The 11,055-nt window shown below is 43.1% G+C and overlaps 1 protein-coding gene across 1 annotated transcript in view; it reads right to left on the bottom strand.

Moving 5' to 3' along the window:
* Positions 1 to 1,934: 1,934 nt before the first annotated feature.
* The window catches only part of Etf1 (eukaryotic translation termination factor 1), a 32,499-nt gene continuing 23,378 nt past the window's right edge, over positions 1,935 to 11,055 (bottom strand). The window contains exons 5-11 of the mRNA XM_075968977.1: positions 9,833 to 9,971; positions 9,451 to 9,641; positions 8,995 to 9,124; positions 6,782 to 6,937; positions 6,347 to 6,411; positions 5,145 to 5,292; positions 1,935 to 4,205 (exon numbers count right to left, since the gene is read on the bottom strand). Coding sequence (XP_075825092.1) covers positions 4,123 to 4,205; positions 5,145 to 5,292; positions 6,347 to 6,411; positions 6,782 to 6,937; positions 8,995 to 9,124; positions 9,451 to 9,641; positions 9,833 to 9,971 — 912 coding nt within the window. The 3' untranslated portion in view covers positions 1,935 to 4,122. The remainder of the gene's footprint in view (positions 4,206 to 5,144; positions 5,293 to 6,346; positions 6,412 to 6,781; positions 6,938 to 8,994; positions 9,125 to 9,450; positions 9,642 to 9,832; positions 9,972 to 11,055) is intronic.

The following is an 11,055-nucleotide window of genomic DNA, read 5'->3' as shown; positions in this document are numbered from 1 at the left end:
CCCAGGTAAGGACAAGCCTGCCAAGTTCTGGGACTCCTGGAGATGGCTCTACTCTCCAGGGCAGTTCATGGGCCAGGACGTACCCTTAGAGAAGAATGTCTGCTTATTCTCCTTTAGTTCTCATTGGGCCTCATGCCACCTGTGGCGTCCTGTCTCACAGGCTCTAACACCATGTTTCCACCCTGCCCCCCCCCACGTCAGCTCCTACCAAGGTACAGTTCCATCAGGGTGGGACTTCGGCAGATGCGAATTCCAACTGGCACTCAAGTTGCCTATAGGGAAGCTGACATAACCTTAAATTCCACCATGGCATTCAGCCAATCTGCTGGGCCTGTCTGGGAGTGTTGTGGTATGGGAATGGGAACGGGGAACGAGAGATGGCAGCATTGCAGGCCCAGACAGGCAAGGGCCGCAGCTCACACGTCCTGCCCTTCCAACAGCTGAACCTTAATCAAGAACACCACCTAGGCATGCTGCAGGAGAAACACCCCCTCCTTTGCTGCGCAGTGTGCCTGCCTCTTTCCAGAGGAAGACTGGTTTAATCCGAGTACTTTCTGGGTCAGATGAGAAAGCACTGAAAAAGCGGTGATGGGTAAGAGGGGAAAAAAAAAATCACAATTAGTGGTCAGTTTTCTTTGAAACTGGAAATAGCAAGCCATGTACAGACTATTGCTCAACTACGCTTAAACTCTCTAAGAAAGGGGGCAGGGGCGCTGGAGAGATGGCTCAATGGTTAAGAGCACTGACTGTTCTTCCAGAGGGCCTGGGGTTCAATTCCCTGCCCCCACACTGTCTGAAAATCCAGTTCCGGGGGATCTAACATCTTTATACCCATGCACATAAAATAAAGTTAAATGAACGTCTATGTTCCTAAACCTTTAAGGAGAGAAAAGAAATATTGTTATAAAGATATGTACCAACCACACCACACCAGATTTACTTTTAATGCATGCACCAGGTGCCAGCGAAAATCAGAAGGCACTGGATTCCCTAAGACTGGAGTTACAGCCTGTTGTGAGCCACCATGTGGGCACTGAACCCACACACTTTCAAGTGTAGCCAGTGCCCCGCCCCTCCCATTTTCCAAGATGGGATTTCTCTGTTTATCCCTGGCTCTCCTTGAACCTGCCTCTGTCTCCCAAGTGCTGGGATTCAAGGCATGTGCCACTTGGCATGGCTTACAGCCTTAACTGTTGAGATAACTTACTCAGCCCCCTGGGCTATTCTTTCATTTTTTGAGACAGAATCTTGCTATGAAGCCAAGATTAGCCTCAAACTTGTACCACCACAGGACTATGGGACCTTTTATAGGACTCAAAGGGAAGTGGACATAGAATTAACTTAAAAATTGGGTCTAGAGGGGCTGGAGAAATGGCTCAGCGGTTAAGAGCATTGCCTGTTCTTCCAAAGGTCCTGAGTTCTATTCCCGGCAACCACATGGTGGCTCACAACCATCTGTAATGGGGTCTGGTGCCCCCTTCTGGCCTGCAGGCATACATACAGAAAGAATATTGTATACATAATAAATAAATTAAAAAAAAAAGAATTGGAACTAGGATAAAATTTTGGCTTTATCACCAAAGAGCTGCTAATGAAGGCCTTCTTACCCGTTAGGTGACACAATCTGTCTCCATGGAGTATAGGAAGGATTGAAATATCTTAAACAAACAAAAATTCAAAGCTGAACACATGCACATTCCCTTCTGGCATACATGTAAAAGTGGAGAAAGGTATAAATTAGCTTGGCCCTAGAGAGTAGAAGCTCCTATAGCATAACCCTGGGATTGCAACCTCAGCTATTCTTCATTGACATGGAGAGAATCACTAAGGCTGAGCATTTATTAGGCATGACTAATCTAATAATGGGAGAATTCAGTCTCTGTAGTTCAGACTTTCCTAGGAACATTCCTAAAGAATCTCAAGCACACAAAATATATTCTTAAATATGGTTTAATACTCTTCTCCATTTCTGTACATCACAACACCGAGATTCTGCTCTTAGGGTCTCTCTGCAGAGGCTAGGGAGTGCAGGCTACGGTTTCACCCCTCTCACGTATGTGTTTGTATGCGGAAGTGTAACACATATCGGTATATATTGATACACACATCAATATATAATGCAATATATATCACCAAGGAGAACACATTGATTAAAGAAATACAAAAATTTGGCATCATTTCCAAACTTAAATAGTAAAAATAAAAACTACAAAAGGAGCTGCATACCCTAAATGTATCATGTGAAACAACAAGCATATTCAAAACTGTAAATTTACATCCGATTTCTCTGGTCTTGTCATATCACATTAGACCCATTTACAATGGCAAAGCCCTAAGGTACTGCTGGGAAGAGTGTGTTTGCTTGCTCTTGGGTGTTCTGCAAACAAACAGCAGAGCCCAAAGCAAAAGCCTGTTCTGGTGAAGCCTGCCATGTTGGTGAACACGAGAGAATTGACTTCTCACTGGGGGTTGAGACATCGGGTTACACGACAGACAGTCATTTGGACCTCAGAGTACAGTGTGAGAACCAGAAGCTTTACATTTAAGACATACTCCCTTCATTCAAGTGAAACAGGATTATTGGAACGATAGGCAGGTCTGTAACCTGGGAACAAGGAGCTGGTTCAGACCAATAAAGCTACAAGTGACTGAGTCAAGTCAGTGAAGAACAGCAGTCAGGCACTAAAGTGTTAAAAGTACCCAATTTGAAACCCAATGTACCCCACCACCCTGGTGAGTGTGGGTGATACCAACTGACTTTAAAACCTTTGGTCCTTCAAAGTCCACTTGGTATGCTTTCCCCATTGCTGCCACTGGGCACATCCTACACTTCCTTTACTGTCACCACCTTGAGCACAACATGACCTTGTACTTCAACTGGGCTCAAATCCAACTTACAGCCCAGCTGTGAAGCATAAGCTTCAGGTTTTCAGCCAACTTTTGGATCTAACATGGTTTAATCCATGGTGCCAGAAGCTGTGTCCCATCCCTCCCCCCCCGCCCTTCCCACCCTCCTCCCATACTTTCTCATCTGAGAGTGCTGTAAGTCCCACTTGTGAAACAGATGCTCCAGCCCCACCAGGGGTCTGAGAAACATGCAGTCATACATGTCTTGTCTGTTGTTCATGTGAAAAACCTTGCAGTTCATTTGGAAGAAAAAAAATCAAAACACATAATCTCATGCCACCCAACACAAGGAAACACGACCACCTCCGTTTATCAAGAATACATCCAAGCAAAATCATCTTTGCATTTTTTTTTGGTTCCACTTAAATTGCATGTTTTATTTCTCCCAATCCCAGCAATAGCACAGAAGCCCCATCATGTCCATCCCACACTGGTTCCTAGTAGGCTGAGACAAAAGGGAGGAGCTTCATTAATGTTAGTGACACTAAGGGCTCCCAAATGCTTGGCACAAATGTGCCTCCAAAAAGATGGAAGCCAAGAATGCGCTGGCCCCAATGTTTCAGCACTCAGTCTGACTTTGCAACACAATCTGCACCTTTGAAACAGACAGTCTGGGAGTGGGAAGTGTGCGGGAGTGAAGCTGAAATTGCCTCCTATTAGCTCACCCTTTCAACATTAAACAGAGACCAAGAGAGAAACAGTTCCAATATTTCACCACATATATTTCTTCTTGTGCAGTCTAAGCTGAGAATGCCATGTAAATGGGTCACTGCGAAATGCAGCAATTTAGTTATTCTCTGATCAAAATAAGAAACAAACCAGTATGATCTCACTTCTACTAACTTTTGAAGGTTTACAGCAGTTAAAGTATTTTTGCTTCTATGTATGAAGGTTAAAAAAATCATTTTTTTTTCATAAAATACAAGAGCAACCAATTTTACCATCAAGTAAAAGTAAAAACTGGGGTTCTTTTTTAAATTAGTCCAGTGGCATTTAGGACTTAGTTGTGGCTGCTGCGCTGACTCCATGACAAACCAAAGTGTAGGGTTGGGTCTGGTTTTGTTTCGCTTTCTTTTCAGTATCCAATGCTCACGGATTAAGTTCTGGAAATGTTCCAATTGTAAGGCAGGGATCTGTTTGGATTCCACCACGGGTATGCTCCTTGGGTTGAATGCTGGAGGGTGAGGCACATTTTGCCGGACCCATGTCGACTACCTAGTAGTCATCAAGGTCAAAAAATTCATCGTCTCCTCCTTGGTATTCCATTCCCTGGAAATCTACTCGGTACCGCAAGATACCTGAAGAAGCAAAGCAGAATGAGTGATCTGGGTTCTTGAAGCAGGAAGGATTGCTCTTCCAAGAGAAGCCCATCTTCTTCCCAAATTACAAAATGGCAATGATTAGGCATGATGGCTCACAAATACAAATTTCAGTGCTTGGGAGGCCAAGGTACAAGGATTGCTCAGTTAGAGGCCAATTTGGGTGGCACAGTGAGTCTCAGACCCACCCCCTCAAAGAAAACATAATGGAGAGGGAGAAGTGGAGTAGAGAATAATAGTGCATGTGCTAAACCTGATGTCATTCCATTCCTGGAACCCACGTGATGGAAGAGTGGACTCCCAGTTTTCCTTTGACACCAGAGTGTTTGCAGACACAAAGCTGTACTCCCCAAACAAACACAGGCCCAGCAAGATGGTTCTGTAGGTAAAGGCACTGCTGCAGAAGCAGATGCCCAGGATTCACAGGTGGAAGGAGGGAACCGATTTCTGTAAGCTGTCTGACCTCCATATGCATGCCCCACACAGAAACACACCAAACAAAACCCCAGAGATTAAATATTAAATACATCATGTACATGCATTAAAAAAAAATATGCTAGTACAAGTCTTCAGTCCCATTAGTCCCACGACTTGGGAAGCACAGGCAGGCAGATCTCTGAGTCCAAGACCAGCCCAGTCTACAAAGCAAGTTCCAGGACAGCCAGGGCTACTCAGAGAAACCAAGTCTTAAAAAACCAAAGCAAACAAACAAATCACAGATACACGATCCATTATTACACATAAATATACGCTAATAAAAAACTTTTTTTTGGTTCAAACTAAGGAATATGCCTCCACCTGCTGTTCCAACCACCTTTCAAGTAGAGCGAGCATATGCCACTTGAACTAACTTATTTCAGGCTAGCCACAAGAGGTCCTGGTTAAAAAAAAAAATCCTGTTTGGAGTTTGCTACTCACCTCCAATTCCACCAAATCCTTTTACAAACTGTGATCCTTCTTGTGACTTATCTGTGACAATTTCTAGTGTAGCTCCAAATTTTTTATAGTTGTTAGCAAACCATTCCAAAAGGGGCATGCTCTCAATCAATTCATGTTCTTGTCCAGTCTATAGGGCAGTCAGGACACAGAAACAATGGGATCAGAACACAGAGTTTAGGACCCTCAATGCCCCAGCCCATCTTCACTGATCCTCTTACCCACTGAGTACTATAAATGTATAATCTTAAAAATATCCTGGTTCTTGGGAACATAACTGAATAACTGAGATGGTTAATAAACTGATTATTTCAGTATTTTCCCTCAGGCTGTAGCCTCAGCAACAAAATGTCAAACCATACTTAGTAGTCTAATGATTCCTATTGTTGATTCTAGAAACTAGGTTGCTGTAGTTCCTCTTTATTCAACAGCCCAGAAGAGACGTGGCAGATTAAAATACAAAACAAACAAACAAAACCACCACATTTGTGCCTGCTGCCCAGGAACTGGAATTATAGACAGTTGGGAGCTACCATGTGGATGTTAGGAACCCAACCCGGGTCCTCTGCAAGAACACGTGCTCTTAGTTGTTGTGCCATCTCCTCAGCCCCACTGGCAGCCTTGTTTTCAACAGCATGCAGTACTGTATGGATATGACGCCAACATGCCATTCAGAAGACAAACAGCTGGAGTCGGCTCTCGGGCAGCATGTGCCTCTTCCTCATCAGCCCAACTCAAAACTCAGGGCAGTTGCCATTATAGTTGTCTTGGTTAGGAATGTAGCATTCAGTATTAACCACGGCAATGCATTTATAAATTTAGTTAAGTTCAAAGGAAAAGCTGATAAAATGTTAATAAAACAAAATAGGTCTCACAGGGTGGGACAGCGCTACTCAAATTAAATCTACGTTATTTCAAGGATAAGAGTGTTTTCCTGATTTCTTAACCTTTTTTGGCTAAGAATGGTTTGACATTTTGTTGCTGAGGCTATAGCCAGAGGGGAAATACTGAAATAATCAACTAGCTACCATCTCGTGTAGTTGCAGCTAGCTGGCCTTGCACCTAGAGTGCACACCACACCCAGACCTCACTATCGCGACCCCTCCCCCCTGGAGTCAGACCGCGCGCTCTAGCACTCAGGCTTTCGTATGTTGTCCTTACAAAAGGAACTCAGGTTTACATACCTCTTTGTCTGTGAAGTGAGACTTATCCTTCTCTTGTTCTGGAGTTAAATAGAGAATTTTCTCCTCTGTAGTATTAAAAGTTAAAAAAGAAAAAAAAGTGTTATCCTGGCTCTCACAATATTAACAGAATAAGGAGATCAGATAAGAACAGGACTCCTGAACTAAATCTTCCCATAAACACCCCACTATACAGCCCTTGTACTCTGCCACTATAGGGAAACATCCAAGACACAGCCCCGTTCCTTGTCAACTTTAACTGCGAACAGCCATCAAACAGGTGGGGGTGGGGGTGGGGCGGCAGCAGCAGGAACACAACATGACACATGATCCTAGATCCTACGCAATTACATGCTCCCTTCTAACTGCGCCTGAAACCAAGGCTTCCCGAACACAGAGAAATGTAACAGACAGCAACAATTTTTCATCTTTTTTTACCTTCTGTGCCTTGGCAATGAAGAACGTATCTCATTATATCCAGATTTTCATAGACTATTAAAATCTCTACAGCTCCCATTTCCAAAGCCTTTAGTGTATCTTCAACTCCAAAACAGTACTTGCCTGTGTCCTGGCTAATTTCATCAAAGTATCGCCCTGTGGATTAGGGACATAACAATAAAATATATGGTGGCTCTTGATATCCATGAACTTAGTCAACTATGGATTAAACATGCAGAAAAGCAAGCATAGCATACCAAGAGGTACTAGAGAGCTAAGCATGCAATGGTTGTTTTTTTTTGTTTTGTTTTTTTTCTGAGACAGGGTTTCTCTGTGGTTTTGGAGCCTGTCCTGGAACTAGCACTTGTAGACCAGGCTGGTCTCGAACTCACAGAGATCCACCTGTCTCTGCCTCCCGAGTGCTGGGATTAAAGGCGTGCGCCACCACCGCCCGGCCGGCTGTTTTTGAACATACAGACATTTACTTGTCACTGTAACCTAAATAACATATGACTACTTATATAATATTTACAATATATTAAAAGGTACATTATTTATATGACATTTACAAGGTATTGTAAGTAATTGAGAGATAATTTAAAGTACATGGGACGATGTACATGTGCTATATGCAAATTTCTCTAAGGGCCTTGCACAGCTCTGGATTTTGTGACTCACAAGGTTATGCAATCAGTTCCAGCAGTCCTGACCGCTATAAAGAGAATCCCACTTTCAGTCCCAGGCTTGGCAGCTGACCCATCACAGCGAGCCTGTTCCAGTGTTAGCTGTTCATGGCCTTAGGCCCATGTGGTTGAGGAAACCAAGGGTTTCTGGATCATTTCTGTTGAGCTCCTAGGTCCTCCCGAGTCACCCTTTTAAGGCTGGTGCTGTACTTTAGAGTTAAGGATGACCTTGAACTTCTGATCTTCCTGCCTCTACCACAGAGTGCTGGGATTACAGGCTCCCCCTAAAGTATATTATACTGGTGCTGTGAATTGACTCGAGGGTCTTGTCGAATGCTAGGTAAGCACTCTATTTACTGAGCCACTTCCCCACTGGACCCAGCCCTCATCCCAGAATCTCAACTTGAAAATCAGGCTGGTTGGAACTTGTGGCAATACCACTACCTCAGCTTCCTGAGTGATAAGATTACATAGACATGTCCAGCTAATACTTTGTTTATAAAGATATATTTATTATGTATACAGTGTTCCGTCTGCATGTATGCCTACAGGCTAAAAAGAGGACACCGTATCTTATTATGGATGATTGTGAGTTACCATGTGGTTTCTGGGAATTGAACTCAAGACCTTTGGAAGAGCAGGCAGTGCTCTTAACCCAAGTCATCTCTCTGGCCACAGCAGATACTTTTTTTCCTCAGTGAAAAATCCTCTGGAAAAGGAGGCAGTGTTCTTAATCACTGAGCCATCTTCTCCAGCCCCAGCTGATACTTTTTCCCCCTCAGTGAAAATGTTTAGTTTTCTATTCTTTTACTTTTTTTTTTTCACTTTAGGTTTGTTTGAGACAGACAAAAGCCCTAAAAGCTCTTACGGATGACCTTGATCTAAGCTCAGTCACCCTAGTGTGGGAATTTCTAATATCAACTACTACATCTAGCTCTTTCTCCTTCCCTTTTTTGAGGGGTAGGGTAGGGTAGGGTGTTTTGAGACAATGTTTCTCTGTAGCTTTTGAACCTGTCCTAGAGGGCATCTGTAGACCAGGCTGGTTTCCAACTCAAGAGTTCTCTGTCTCTGCCTCCCAGGTGCTGGGAATAAAGGTATGCACCACTACCACCTGATTTTTCTTTTCTTTTTTTAAAGACAGGATTTCTCTGTGTAACAGTCCTGGCTGTCTTACTTGCTTTGTAGACCAGGAAAGTCTCGAACTCAATAAGATCGCCTGTCTCTGCCTTCCAACCACTACCACCACCACCTGGTTGCCTGGATTTTTTTTTTGTTTTTGTTTTTCCTTTCTTTTCATTTCCAAGACAGGGTTTCTCTATAGCTTTGGAGCCCATCTTGGAACTAGCTCTGTAGACTAGGCTGGCCTCGAACTCACATAGATCTGCCTGCCTCTGCCTCCCCAGTGCTGGGATTAAAGGCGTGCACCACCACCCCCTGGCTTGCCCTTTCTTTTATACCTTTTTAGTGTCTTTTTCAGACATCATACCAAAAACATTTCACAGGATAAGCAAAATAGTATTTCAGTGATACCTATTAATTTCTTCTCTTGGATGAACTTCACGTTGGAGAGAACTTCAGTAGATAATTCAATGGCTTGGTTGAATCCATTTTCACCACCATAGGATATATCAACTAATTTTAAAACTTTCGATTGCAACCTCTGACACAAATAAAAATAAAAACATTAGGACCTTAAATACCTTTAGTAAAATTCCATTCTCTCCCTTAAAAAAAAAAAATAAAAATTTATTGGCCACCAGGAGCTGGAGTTACAGGTATGTCTGCCATCTGATGTGGGCACTAGGACCAAATTTAGGTCTTCTGTAAAAGCCTTGTGTGCCTTTAACCACTGAGCCATCGCTACCCAGAGATTTTTTTTTTTAAACCTAGGGAATTTATGGCTAGGAATACGAACACACGCATAATATGCTGGGGACGAATGTACCCCACATTAGAGACTCTATCCGGCTGTTTCTTATTTCTTACCTGATCAAACATGTCAGACTGACTTAGTTCAGTTTTAAAGTCAGCTGATCCAGCTAAAACCAGACCAGCCACATTTACTTTGTCTCCAGAAATAAACAGCTGCACAGCAGTCTCTGCTACTTTTCGAACATAGTTATGTCGCTTTTCCATTCTTAAACGGGCAAAACGCAAGGCTGATTGACCTCCTCTGCCTTTGATACAAAAGTATGGGGAAGAAAGGGTTAAAGATTAAAGAGTACAATAGGCCATGAAGCAGAAACAAAATAACCAGTCAAACTACAGAGGAAAAGGACACCCCCCCCCCGCAACTGTTTAGTACAAACTGAGCTTCATGACTACTGCTAGAGGGAAGCAAAAGGACTCAGGCGCTCCTCCTACATACCGTGTTTCTTTGGGAGATCCACAGTGAATTTGTGCAGGACTTCTCTGGTGTTTCCCTGGAGCGTGCCAAAAAGAGCACCACTACCGTCTATTACAATAAAACCAAACTTGCTGTCATCTGAAAGTAATGCTGTAAGAGCCTAAAAAACAAACACAACACTGTACAATGAACTCCAGGGCTCTGTCAAGGCAGAGACAAAGTTCAGCGACACACGAGCTCTTTTATCCCACTCAACATGGAATGAACACTATGGAGGGAATGGAGTAAGTACGGACATTAGCTATGACTATGGAGTTTCCACTCTGCAGGAAACACTTGTTTACAGTTACAGGATTAGTTCTGGGATAAGATGGTGATCGTACACACTGAACGGCACAACTAAAAGCAGTTAAGGTGACTTATCTGGATTTTACCATAATAAAGAACTGATATATCTTTCATTCTACTTTAATTAATGAATAAGAAACCTTTATAAAGATGTCTAGAATGCAGGCTACTGAATTAGCAATCTATTTTTGGACAAATGAAACAGTAGTAAGATACATATATTGTAAATTTGGTGTGATGACATGCCTTTAATACCAGCACTTGGGAAGCAGAGGCATGAGAGTTGAGCCTAGGTTAGACAGCAAGACCCTGTCTTAAACAAAACAAGAAAATCAGGTTTTGGGATTCACTTGTAACACCTTCTTCAGGTGGAAAAGGATCAGAAGTTCAAGGTCATCCTTGGGTGTACAAAAATCTTTATTAAATTTATTTATGTATTTATTCATTCATTCATTTTTTTTAAAAATATTTATTTATTATGTATACAATATTCTGCCTGTGTGCATACCTGCAGGCCAGAAGAGAGCACCAGACCTCATTACAGATGGTTGTGAGCCACCATGTGGTTGCTGGGAATTGATCTCAGGACCTTTGGAAGAGCAGGCAATGCTCTTAACCACTGAGCCATCTCTCCAGCCCTCATTCATTCATTTTTGAGACAGAATCTCTCCACAGCTTTGGAGCCTGTCCTGGAATTCACTCTGTATACCAGGCTGGCCTAGAATTCACAGAGATCCGCCTGCCTCTGCCTCCCAAGGGCTGGGATTAAAGGCATGCGCCACCACCGCCCAGCAATGTTGAGAACAGTTTGTCTCAACAACTAAACTCCAATAGGGGCTGAGAGGGAAAGTGGTTTGGTAGGTACGGTGCTTGCTATGCGTAAGGACCTTAGTTTG

Source organism: Microtus pennsylvanicus, chromosome 4 (genome assembly GCF_037038515.1).
Source record: "Microtus pennsylvanicus isolate mMicPen1 chromosome 4, mMicPen1.hap1, whole genome shotgun sequence".
NCBI lineage: Eukaryota > Metazoa > Chordata > Mammalia > Rodentia > Cricetidae > Microtus > Microtus pennsylvanicus.
This window is presented reverse-complemented; position numbering and strand designations above follow the sequence as displayed.